Source organism: Diadema antillarum, unplaced genomic scaffold (assembly GCF_040938485.1).
Source record: "Diadema antillarum isolate AM-2024a unplaced genomic scaffold, OU_Dant_1.0 seq00001184_RagTag, whole genome shotgun sequence".
NCBI classification, from domain to species: Eukaryota; Metazoa; Echinodermata; class Echinoidea; order Diadematoida; family Diadematidae; genus Diadema; species Diadema antillarum.
Window position 1 is genome coordinate 488482 of NW_027271984.1, and position 13448 is coordinate 501929.

At 39.9% G+C, this 13448-nt stretch overlaps 1 protein-coding gene across 1 annotated transcript; it reads left to right on the forward strand.

Moving 5' to 3' along the window:
* The first annotated feature begins 396 nt into the window (after nt 1-396).
* On the forward strand, nt 397-12724 carry LOC139744486 (prohibitin-2-like). The gene is made up of 7 exons (XM_071654920.1): nt 397-590; nt 6973-7134; nt 8365-8549; nt 9006-9096; nt 9732-9874; nt 11484-11561; nt 12620-12724. Exons 1-7 carry the CDS (start codon nt 464-466, stop codon nt 12722-12724), a joined length of 891 nt encoding a protein of 296 aa, XP_071511021.1. The 5' UTR covers nt 397-463.
* Nucleotides 12725-13448: the final 724 nt, after the last annotated feature.

Genomic DNA, 13448 nt, shown 5'->3' on the forward strand with positions numbered 1-13448 from the left:
CTACATGTATTTTTTTTTTGAAAATTATATTCCCTGACTTTCAGACGACATTTTAATCAGAAATTTATATTTTCTTTTTGATTTCTTTTTACTTAGTTCACAATTTATAATTCTGCAAATGTGCACTTTGTTAGTTTGAATACAGAATTAGAGTACAGTATTACATGGTATAGGCCTATGATGTAAAGCAACACTTTTCTGACGAAAGAATCCAGGCTCACGAAAGGGGGGGGGGGTCGTTTTGTTCTGCGCATGCGCTCTTTCTTCAACACGTTACGTGATGCCCGTCTATCTAATGGCCATTGCGAGACTGGTGGCTTGCCTACACGTGCCTCCATGCACATAACGCACTTTTACATGTGTGGGACTACGACCTCCGTGTTGCACTGTGTCCGTGTTATGCTGCAGTTGACTCGCGGCGGCAGAAAGATCTCAGTTGGTGCGGCGTTCAAACGGATAAAAAATGGCTCAGAGGATTGGAGATATGCTGGGAAGGCTGTCGAAAGGTCCATCAGGACTTAGCAGAGGTGTTCAATTATTACTTGGCGCCGGAGCTGTGGCGTACGGCGTCAAAGAATCAATTTACACAGGTAATTTTCATTTCAAAGGGCAAGCAATTGCAAAGAATCACTGCACACATAGACAATCAATGAGATGCCGCCGTCCGGTCCCATGCACTGCACAGTCGCTGAGTAATTTGTAGTAAATTTATACGAAAATAACATCCATAGAGTTTCGTTAGTTTATGATTGGATGGAGGAAGAATCAAAGAGTAAGCTGAATGTGACATAATAGAGATGACCGCAAATGTAGAACAATGTAGTAAAACTCGTGACATGAACTCCCGATTTTCGGCACGGGAGGCGAGGCGGAGGTTGAACCTTCGACGTTAGTACATTGTGCAGTTATTTTTTGTGTTGTTTTTGTTTTTTACTGCAACTTGTACAATATGTAGAAACTGGTGTAATTATTACTGACTGCGACTCGCAGACAAGAGTACATTAAAGTAAACATGGATGGCGTAGGTGCGTTACTGTTATGCACTTGTCAATGTAATGACTCACCCCACTACCCCCGGACATGGGTGCGTCATTTCCTCGTTTGGTCCATCAAATTTGTGACCCAGGTGTTCGTCATTTTACCAGCTTTGTCCGTCAAATTTTTGACCGAGGGGTGCGTCAAAATCCCATCATTGTCGGTCAAATTTTTGACCGAGGGGTGCGTCATGGTACGTCACTTGGCTATGGAAAATAACACGCATTATTTTAAACAGAGGGGTGCGTCCTGGTACGTCACTTGGCTATGGAAAACTGCACGCATTTTTGCACGCTACCAGTACCGGATACACGTACCGCGAGTGAAATTACAGTGAGCGGTGTCCCGCAGCAAGTGAAAATCAAATTCGGGAAGTGTTTTGGAATAAGAGGGAAAAATGCTTGCCAGAATCTGGCAAGCACATAATTTAAAAGCCACCCTTTATCCTTACATTTTCCCTCCAACAAACCCATGAAATCTGTGGTGACAAAGGCGAATTCTTGACAGTAAAAGAAGCGGCAGCAGAAGAAACTGCCTGCAGCATGCCATTTTCTGCTCGCGGGATAGCCCGACCAGACGCACGACGACGCTTGCGAATCTCTACGTACAGCGACTAGGCTGTATGTAGTTACTCGCGGGAATGCCGTGGCGTGGTGTGTACCTGCGCTGCAGCAGTATGCATCCACCGCACTAGCAATGGCCGCGCACACACAGCGCATCTGCACACATGTGATTGTCATGTATGGATTGCATGCACAGAATACATACTACTGTACGGAATATCGTAGCAGCAGCGTGATGTACGGTGAATGACGGTACGGTGCTTACAGGGCCATGGTAAGGGAAACTTGCCGAAACTTTTACAAATTATGTTTACGAACCAAAAGAAAATGAAATTGCGTGAATAAAACGTATGCAAAAATCGTTTCAGTATTTACGGGGGTGCGTCAAATGTACCGGGGATGTCCGTCAAAAAAGTGACCGAGGTGTGCGTCACTTTCAACGTGTTGTCCGTCAAAAAAGTGACTGTGGTGTTCGTCACTTGCAGCGTTTTGTCCGTCAAAAAAGTGACTGTGGTGTCCGTCAAAAACCCCGTGTGGTCAGTCAAAAAATGACCATGACGCACCCATGTCCGGGGGTAGTGGGGTGCGTCATTACATTGACAAGTGCATTACTGTTAGACTAACGGCTGCGCCGTGCTCCCATTCAGATCTTCATGTTGAACAAACGGGTGCCTTTACGGCGCTATATTTCCTTAATTTTTCAACGGAAACTACTAGGAATACTTACATGGGTCGATGAAACCTAAATGACTATCATCGGCGACTGTTTGATGCATTTCATTGCTTGTGATGCACAAAATGATGTCTTATAAGCAGCTCACCGATGTTCGCAGAATTCACAATCACTTGCACAAGCGCACAGAATACGTTGTTGTTGTTGTTATTTTGATTTTTTGGCGTGTATCTTGTATCGTGTATACTTGAACTGTATTGCTAGCCTTTTGTCAAGGCCCTCTCGCTGTAACGGAAGAGCGAACGGACGAGCGAAGCTAGTCCATCCGAGCGCACAGCGCTACCCCACTCGGCTGGGCTCTCCACACCATACAGCGAGAGGGCCTTGACAAAAGGCTACGTATTACTTGCTACAGACGTAAATAGTCATAAATGAATGATACACGCCAAAAAAATAAAATAACAACAACAACAACATGCTGCTCCAATTTTTTTTCCGTACCCTTAATACGCCGAAGAAATGTGTTCCAGTAATGCTGCTTGAATCGCTTACAAAATAATGATAATAATAATAATGTCTTGATCATGCACATCAATTAGGTCTTCACACTGAGTTCATGAATATTCATTTACAATGTTACTAGTATTATGTACATCAACGATGCGGCCGATGGGGGGAAAAAAAAACAAGGAAAAAAGAAAAACAGGCGAAAATACTAGCAATAAAAGCATCAACATTAACTTGTCCTATTGATACGATTATATAATCGAGACAACTATAAGAATTACAGTACTATACTACAGTATTGCAAACATTGAAAATGAACTGTTTGATGCATATTCATTTCACCTTGTAATTATGCACTGAGTAATTATGCATTATTCATATCCTTGAGCTTCCCTACCGATAACGTCATTATTTACGCATGCGTAGATGCGTGCAAATGGATACACGTTCAAAATGGCAGCAAGGCTCTCCTCAGTGGGGCAGGTCGCTTACTGGGCAAGTCCAAGATAACACGCGCGTTACGTATGGGACATTCAGAGACTTTTATGACCTGAAAAATAGTGTTAATGGCTTTTGATCATATTAAACTTTATCATGGTGATTGATATCTAGGAGAAGTATAATCATGCAAAAAATGGAGAAAAATGACCTTCACAATTATATTCTAGAAGAGAAAATATGTGCCGTTACGTATGGGACCAGAAAAATTTTGTTTTTTTGAACATTTTTTTCAACCTCAAAACTCTCTGAAAGTATTTCATTCTACAACTTGTAACTCACTGTGATGAAAGTCACAACACTCAAGATTATCACAGGTAAGTTTCGTGTCATTAGGTGAAAAGCTCTAATAACAGGTTCTAATTAAAGACAGACATGACGTGTTACGTATGGGACAGTTACGTATGGGACAGTTTGTCCCCCATTCATTTAGTGTGTGAAGAACCATGTTTATGGGTATTTTGCATAATTATTGAAGTAAAATCAGTTGAAACTACTCAAATACTGATCCAGATTGTCAAGGAAACAATATTCCCCAAATATTCACCATCATAATCATATTCAATCATATTTTTATATTTTTATGACCAACCTGAGTATGCATGCCCTTTGTCCCCCATTCGTTTAGTGTGTGGAGAGACATGTTTATGGGTATTTTGCAAAGTAATTTTGCAAAATACCCATAAACAAATTTTTGCATAATTATTGAAATGAATCAGTTGAAACTACTCAAATACTGATCCAGATTGACAAGGGAACAATATTCCCCAAAGATTTACCATCATAATCATATTTAATCATATTCTATATTTTTATGACCAACCTGAGTATGTATGCCCTATTTTTATCAGGATAGTTACTACTGAAAAATTGACTAGTTTAAAGTGTTTACTTCCATTGATGAAGGGCAGTTTGCCATTTCGTTTCAATAAAACACAATTTGACACAAGAAATATTAATTTTTATAAATAAGCAATACCTGCTGCGTGGAACCCCAGTGATCGAGTAGATATGATGTCTGTCTAGCAGTCAGATCGTTGATTCGAGTCACACCTCAGTATGTATACCCATGAATTTTGTCGTGGCTATTATTGAAACCTGAATAAGGACAATTTGTGTATCACTTGCAATTAAAAAAAAATCATTTTACTTTATATTTTTTTTAAATATTTATATTACAACCATTTCAAATTGGATCTCCATCACTAAACTTTGAATTCCTCTAGTCTTAGGATTGTATGCTCTTTAGTAATTCATATAATTGGTTTCCAATCATCTCATTAAATGTTGAAAACTGAATCCCCATTTCTAAAAAAAAACTATACCATCCCTTTAATGCTGATTTTTCATTCTGTATTTTGCCATTTTCCCCTCCCCCTTTCTGAAAATTGTTCAGTCAAGTACATGTATTGTTTAAAGTGTCTATAACTCAAAATGTAGCCACAATGTTGGGATGCTTTCTTCAGGATGATTGACCATTTGTGTACTGAGAGACCTTCCCAGCTAGCTACATGCATTTACATGCATTATGTATGAGGATGTCCCATACGTAACGCATTTGTCCCATACGTAACATTATTTCAATGCCTAATAAAAAATATTCCTTTTACTGTTTTTTCTTTTTTCTATGGTATTTAATTTCTCTAAACAATAAATTAGAACTTTCCAAAAGGGCATTAATATAACCTTAGCAATTTCAGAAAAAACCTAAAAAAATGACCTCAATTTGTTACGTATGGGACATCTCATGATAGGACACGAGCTAATTTGCATAATCATTTGCATAATCCCTAAATTTTCATACCAAGTTAAACTATTTGATGAACTTCTTATGTCCACATATTAATCAAATATCATTTGCTTTCCTTTGAATTAATATGAATTTTTATAAATGTCCCATACGTAACGCTGTGTTTCACATTTATGCAAATGAAGCCCTTGAAATTTGCATAAATTTACGTAATATACTTTTTTCCTCCATGGAAATCAAAACTTCAACTCATAAGCTTCAAAATGATACCAAACATGTCAATATTAAGCAAAGATGAAATTTTGCCTTCTGAGGGGACCTTATCTTGGACTTGCCCTACTCCTAAAAAATGTGGAAAATTTTGCAGTTTCCAGATGAATTGGTGAGAAGAACCAAGCCAATGAAGTAATCTATACTTTAATTTTGATTGTTACTGTGTTCATTATCAAAATTTAGTTATTGTTTATTTGTGAAGTTGCCGCATGTGGCAATAGGGGAGCTGTTCGTTATTCTCACATAAGCGAAACTGCGGGGAAGCCGCCAGGACCGCGCCTGGCGGCGCGGTCTCCGGGGCTACTGTTAGACTAGAGTCTCTCTCTACTGCTGCCTCTAGGTCGAATTGTAGAGTAAAAATACCCCATTTGCGGCAGGCTTTGTACAGGCCTAACAGGGTGCCTGTTTGCAGCAAGGGCCATTTCATTCATTGATGAAAAGGCCCAGTCATGTGTCACTTCCCATAACACGACTAACTCCTGCTTGTGTTCTAAAGTGGGACTAAGCACACATGATGTTCATTTTATTAGCTGTTTTATTGGTGAACGAAAGTGCCACTGCCAGAAATAGGCACCCTGCCGCATGTTGGGTATTTCACTCTTTATCATATGGTAAACTTGCTTACTGGTAGTATGGTAGAATGTTTTGTGATACAGCTGAGGCTGAGCTGACCTACACATAGATCTACAATGCGTATGCATCAAATGTAATTAACTAGAGAACATTTTTGAAATCACTGCTCCCAATGATAAACAGTACCTTTTATGTTATCACTGCACTGCAGCCCCTAACCCGACCAGATGCTGTTTTTACCACGACTGGGCTGTGTATAGTTATGCAGCCCCGTGCCATACCAGGGCCAGGGAAGAATAAAGTTGTGTACCTGTATTATGCACTGATATTTATATTATATTGGATGGCTATGAATGGCATACCAGGGAATATTGCACGAGTTAGGGCCAATATTGCACGAATCGAAGATGAGTGCAATATTGACCCTAACGAGTGCAATATTCCCTGGTATTCCATGAATCAAGGCCATCCAATATAATTATTATCATCTATACAATCAAGCAGAGCAAGCACAAACTGCACAAAATTACCCGGCTTCAACTTGTCTTGGAAGTTGACTTGGCCTTGGCAGTCGCATCCCAGCGCTGAAAAGGGGAATCCCCTAAAACTGCGTATGAAACAAACTAGCAAGATGTTTGCGCGCATGTGAATTGTAACAACATAATGCGCAGGAGTAGCAAGCGTTTGCGCATTCAGCAAGCGCTCGCGCAATAGACGAGACAGAATTTAATATGGTGTGATCTTGAATGGCAAGTAACAACGGTAGCCTATGGCGAATTAATATGTTGGCCTATGCGTTTCGTTCAATATGCTCTGATATTGAACGGTAAAAATTGCGCGGACTACAATACGCGTTTTTAATGCGACGCTAAAACGTCCTACGTAGATGATAATTACTTATATTTTGACTTAGATCTACGTAATATTAAAAGGGAAGTGAATCAAGTATTGAAGTAGTGACAAAAACCTTCATAATGCTTGGTACATTCGGGGGTTTCTACATGTAAACAGTTAACATCTGATCTGCACAGTTAACATACACGTACAACATAGCCGTGAAATTCCATTATATTTCCATGTTTTTGCTTTCTGTCTTCCAGTTGAGGGAGGTCATCGCTCAGTAATATTCAGCAGGCTTGGTGGCGTCCAGAACCAAATCTATGCAGAGGGTCTTCACTTTAGGATACCATGGTTCCAGTGGCCCATCATTTACGATATCAGGGCAAAACCCAGACGAATCTCTTCCCCGACCGGGAGTAAAGGTGATTTGAATTGTTGTTTTTTTCTTTGAAGCATACAGTACAGAATATTAAACTACTGAGCAACCTGAAATGTTAGTGTGCATTTTACAATTGCAATTTCCCGAATTTTGCTAGAGCAAAGATTCACAAAATTAAAATGCATGCATAAGTTCTCTTCTACACTATATGCATTTAATGTCAGTGGCAATTTATGGAAATTTCATGCTGCAAAAAAGGCAGTCAGTTCCAATTTGCAAAAATCTCATGCTGCGAAAATATCTTGCTTTTACAATAAAAGCATTTATTAAATGTATCTTCATTTCTTGTACATCAAGGTTGAGGTGAAACATGTGATACAAAGTGATGTTGACCATAGAAGGACCCATGTGCCATTCTTTAAAGCATTTCAATCTTTAAAATAGGCACTTGTCTGAACATTATCAGGCACTTGCCTGAGTGTCTGTCCGCATTAGTGAGAGAAAAAAAAATTCTCTCTCATAATGTGGGTAGGCACTCGTATTTCAAAAACAAAAATATGTATATCGTCACTGGGATGACAAGACCTCATATCTACAAAATGTCAAATATTCAGGAAGAGCCAAAAAACATGGTGGCCAAAGCAGAATAGCAAATGGGATAGGCTTTCCTTTGACATGTCATGGTGGCTTCATTTTTGGGGTACGACAGTTAGGATTTGGACAGGACCTCACTTATCAATTATGTAACCATTAATCCAAAAAAAGTCATTTTCACCAAAATTTGGGCTACATGTTCAAGGTCTTGTCACCCCAGCAAGGATATATATTTATTTTTGTAATGCTCAGTATTGTGAGAGATGAAACCCAGAAGTACCTGTACACTATTAAACAGGTGTATAAAAGAATTCATTTTGACAGTGTTGTTTTCATTGACATTCTTCCCTATTTCAAAAAATGGAATTTGGAAGAAAGAGATACATGACTGTGTGCAGTTTTGCCTGCCTGGCCACTAAACATCATCAATCAATGTCATACACAGGGATGTGAGAATTCAGAGTTACGAAGTAAACCTGATTTCAGACCTTTTTACTCTGCCGAAAACCCACTTTGCAGACTTTTATTGTCAATTCAAATGCATTGAAATGTACACAGTTTAATGCACTTCAGACCCTTTTTCATAAATTTCATATTTTGTCATACATTTTTCTGCAAATATTTTCACACCCTTGCATACCATATTAAACTCAACTGGTTTGATTGACATCCTGGGCAGATTTGCAGATGGTCAACATCACCCTTCGAGTCCTCTTCCGGCCCGTGGCCAACCAGCTCCCACAGATCCTCCGCCAGCTGGGCACGGATTACGACGAGAGGGTGCTGCCCTCTATCTGCAACGAGGTGCTGAAGAGCGTCGTGGCCAAATTCAATGCCTCCCAGCTCATCACACAGCGTCAGCAGGTAAAGGAGAGCTGCCAGGTTTCCCTGATTCTTGGGGGATTCCTGAAAACTTCAATTTTCCATGCCTGGATAAGGTTTCCAACATGAAAATCTCCTTTCTTTAAGAAATTACATTTGCCTGTTGGGTGGCATGTAACATGCAAATGTATCCCCCTGATTTGCTCATCAGAATCTTTGTAATTTTGATGGATAAATGTTGTTCACCCAGAGTAAAGGTGCCCTGACAGGCTGCCATGGTTTTGTTTTCCAGGAGATATTGATACTGAGGCAGTTTATTTGTTTGTTTGTTTGCTTGTTTTTGTTTTTGTTTTTGTTTTTTGTTTTTTTACCAAATAAACATTACTAAAAACAGTAATGCTGCACAAATTTTCTTCGGAATGACTACATCTCATGAGTATGTGTGTAATATTTGAATGACTGGTGTATTCTTTCATGTGTTATAAATGTCATTACTAGGTGAGTTTGATGATCAGGAAACAGTTGACAGACAGAGCCAATGACTTTGGTATCATCTTGGACGATGTGTCCATCACAGAGCTGAGCTTTGGTAAGTGGCAGTCACACCATTAACTACCTTTATTTGTCCAAGCATGTACAGTAGCCATGTTAATCGACTCTTGTCGTTAGTCGCAAACTATTCTTTACTGAATGAGTGAGTTCTGATATTAAATGGCCTGCGTCCCCTGTAGCAGATGTTCCATTGTATCAACAAAGAGGTAACATATTTGTTGTTGCCTTGTTTGATTATACCTAAGCTTATTTTCAAGACATTCCTGTTCCCCCTCCCTATTAAAACACCTCACAAACAACAAAACAAAGCTGACCCTGAAATGTTGTCTGCTCTATTCTCACAGATCTAGTACTATGCATCACCACATTGTCACAACTTTTTCTTTCTTTTCTTTTTTTTTGGGGGGAGGGGGGAGGGGCATTGAGGCATTTTGGTACTTTTGGAGTTGCTCACCTGGTCATCACCCTTTCTTGATTAGCAAATCAGCCATCAATTTCTTGGCAGACATTTGTCAATTTCATTTGCATAGAGTGACTTGAAGTGGAAACATTGTTGTTCTTTTTTTTTTTTGAACCACAAAAGTGTAGTCCATTATCAATGGCAGCCAACAAATTGCAATCAAACAGATCACAAAGTCAACTCTTGAGATATCTGTGTCCCCCTTTAACCAGGTGCTGAGTACACAGCGGCTGTGGAGTCCAAGCAGGTGGCCCAGCAGGAAGCCCAGCGGGCCCAGTTCCTGGTGGAGCGGGCCATTCAGGAAAGGCAGCAGAAAGTGGTCCAGGCAGAGGGAGAGGCGGAAGCCGCCACCATGATATCCTTTGATCTTTTTAGACTTCTTTACCTTTAAGATGGCCATGTCAGAGCTGCCGAGTCTTTCACTGATTCTGCAGTAGGCCCCCCAAAAATGTGGAATATCTCTTCATGCCATTCAGACCTCCAAACAATTCTTAATTTGGAGGAAAGAATCTAAAAGTTTACTATTCCCAGCTCTTGTTTGAATAGGCGTTTCCTAGTTATCTTGATAATTTAACCACACACAACTCTGTGGGAACTGCTCTCTCTTTCCTACTTTGGAGCCAAATCATCCTTATTTTTCAGTGGGAAAGGTTGAGAGCCAAGGTCTGTGTCATTACATGAGAATATTAAAGTCGTGCTGATTTTGGAAATAATCCTTGATTGCTCTTTGGACCCCCCGCCGTGGTTTAGCTATTAGAACAGCGAACATTGGCAGCCCTAGACTTAATCACAAACTACTTTCACTATTCCCAACAAAGTACCAAAGCGATGATGTTACTATCTTTTCTTATAGCTCAGGTTGGCACTTGGGCCAGGTGAGGTTGTTTAGAACTGGTTTTTACACGTATGATGGCTATGGTTATTTTATCACACTGTGGTATTGTATTCACTCCTAACAAGATTTTTTTTTAAAACAATTATTGAGTTTGTCATGGGATGATTAAACCCAAAGTGAATCCAGCTTCAATGCCCCAATGTGACACCACCAGTAATCCCCTCACTGGAGAAACCAGAGTACCACATTTAAAGAAAACTTCAGGGGGACCATCTGTAATCTTGATGATTGACCTTTGACCTGTTGTGCTTGACGACCCCTTTCTGTTGGAGGTCACTCGAGACCAGGCACCCTCGATGGTCCTTCATTGTAAGGACAGATGGACATTAGACTCCGAGCAGGAGATCACCGACAATTGATCTGTCCAGTCCATAGATATTGCTGTGACATGTGATTGTTGGTTGTAGAAGAAGGGTTGGACTGCTGGGTTCATAAAGTAAAAACAAAACAAAACAAAACAAACATTCTTTGTTTTTCACCATGAATTATTTTGTTAGTTAACTTGCTACATTGTATTTTACTTATTGTTGTTTTTGTATAGAAGAAAAAAGGGGAGTGCTAGTTGTGCATGCAATAATTCAAAAGTTATTAACCACAGAGATGTAGGCAGGGTTGGAAACTGGTGGTAGTCAGTTGGTGCCTCTTGGCTGGTCACGTGATCACATCTTTGGTAATCTGATGACAGACTGTCGTGGAAGAGAATAAAATTTTATTCCTGTGCCAAGAATGAACATTGTAAGTTTAAAGAGAGACTATGAAAACTAGTGTAACAAATTTAGAAGTTGGAGGGTGGGATCCTTGCACTGACCCAAAAGATTTGACATGTTTGGGTTTATGCACATGTCAATGCCCATCTTACCCTTCAAAATGGTTTTGTCTTATGGGTGTGATGCACATCCAATATTCTGCTTTGTATTCATATGTAATGCATCACAAATGGCTCCTCCTTTTTGCAGGACTTGGTCTAGAGTTGTATAGTTTCATTTGGAAGTTGTGTCGGGTATTCATACAAAGTCATTCAAGTTCTTTTTTGTTTACCCCTTGACCTTTGCGTGTTTCTCCATCTCACTTGGGAGAGGCCATCTCACAGAACCCAGGTTACCTAGAGCTGAGGAAGATCAGAGCTGCACAGAGCATTGCCAGAACGGTAAGAGACACATTAACCTATCCACCTACTTATTTTCCCCTGACAAATTTTATATAAAGTGGAAACATTTATAGACTTGTACTTAAATGTGTTTATGAGTCTTATTCATGTGTGGCTGTGCATCTTGCCACTGTGTTGCTAGCAAATGCCTTTCTCACCCCTCCTTCCTTGGCTTTGAGACTGAAGAAGGGTTAATCTTACAACATTGTACCTGACTTTTTTTTTTTTGGGGGGGGGGTGCTTTTAATTCATTCATTTTGAACTCATTAAATTGGTCCAGTTTGAGTTTTTCTCAAACTATATAAAGATAATAAGATGTGCACGTATGCTGCACATCTATAGAGATATTTGTAAGTTTTGCCACGGTGTACTGCACATGCATTGTGTACATGTATTCTGGTTTTGTACAACATGTATGATATCACGACTCAGAATGCATTATGACCCTGCACCACAAAACACACAAAAAGTTGCCAGACATGGATTTTTAGTTAAGGGCAGATTCTGAAAGAGCAGACTCTGAGCTTTAAAATGATGTATAACTCAATTCAAATGGAATCTCCTAACATATATAAATATTGGAAAGAAAGCGCGCACTTTGGAAAAGTTTGAACTGAGAAAAGAGGGTGTGAAGTACAGGGTCTATTCAAGTGCCTAATTTTTACTAAGCCGTGCTACATGTACTTTACCGAAAAAGGGGTTGTAGAAAAATTGTTGAAAACCCACTTTCCCATTCAATTTATGATCCCAAACTTAGGGATAATGTAGCAGAGTAATAGTTCTTTCAGAAAATATGGAAAACTCAAAATTGACTCGGTTGACCCGTTTCACCTTTCTTGAGTCCTCACATAAAATCAAGGGGTGCGACTTTTTGTTTGTTTTGATGCATGGTCACAGGTTAATGAAGAAGAGTTTAAACAGAGAGCTCTATTAACTCTTGCTTTTACATTTGCAAAGAGATGCTCATTTGATACATTATTTTGTGTCCCTTTTGTCTTTCCATCTGTATTTCTCTTGTTTGATCATTCTCGTGTCTGATTGTCTTTCCAATCTTGCAGATTGCAAACTCCCAGAACCGCGTGTACCTGAATGCCGGCTCGCTCATGCTGAACCTGACGGACAAGCAGTTCGGCATCGAGAACCTCGATACCAAGAAGAAGTGATGATGGTATCGTAATCGTCCCACCCATGGGGGGAGGCGGCTGGAGGATGCCAGCAATCTCTCATCCAAAATCCATTGTCTGTTGCAACATTTGACAGCAAACACCACCCTTTTCATGAATTTTTTCCCCATTAGCCGATGAGCATCCCAAAACTGGGTGCGTTGTATTCAGCATACCAAAAGTATTTTCAAGACAAGAAACAACATTACTGTGCCTGCAAGGTGTAGGGTGTAAACCACAAGTTGGACAAGTCTATACATGTAGTGGGGGTGGGGGAATGGGGAGGGGCTGAAATGGGGGATATTAGTACTGGTATATTAAAAGTACTTCCATCATATGTGACAATTGCTCCATCATAATGGTGTGGTATTTGATGTACATGGTAGTTCCTAAATGTGCCAGGTTTTAGGATGGTTGAGGAAAAAGGGGGGGGGGGGGGGTTGGAGTGGTTTCATTTGAGAAAGTTCAAATGCTTTAGGGTTATCTTCCCGACAACAGTCTGCATTAATGATATGACAGTTGAAAAGAGAGTGTTGAACTTTGATGTTTATTGGCGTGTATCTGTGCTCAGGATTCATGGAGTCAATATAAAGAGCACATGCTGTTCCTCTGCCATGCAACTATATTCTCAGTTTTTGCTTCTGATTTTTTCCCAGAGTATTCCCATTCTATGGCAATTTCAGTTTCTAGAAGGAAAATCCCACCTTTATTATATTTCATACAT

What these genes read in the sequence shown, in the direction of transcription:
- LOC139744486 (XM_071654920.1), top strand. Translation starts at nt 464, where the DNA reads ATGGCTCAGAGGATTGGAGATATGCTGGGAAGGCTGTCGAAAGGTCCA. An exon ending in TTCCCCGACCGGGAGTAAAG is followed by an intron (nt 7,135 to 8,364) that starts GTGATTTGAATT and finishes CATCCTGGGCAG; the next exon opens with ATTTGCAGATGGTCAACATC. An exon ending in AGGCGGAAGCCGCCACCATG is followed by an intron (nt 9,875 to 11,483) that starts ATATCCTTTGAT and finishes TCTCCATCTCAC; the next exon opens with TTGGGAGAGGCCATCTCACA.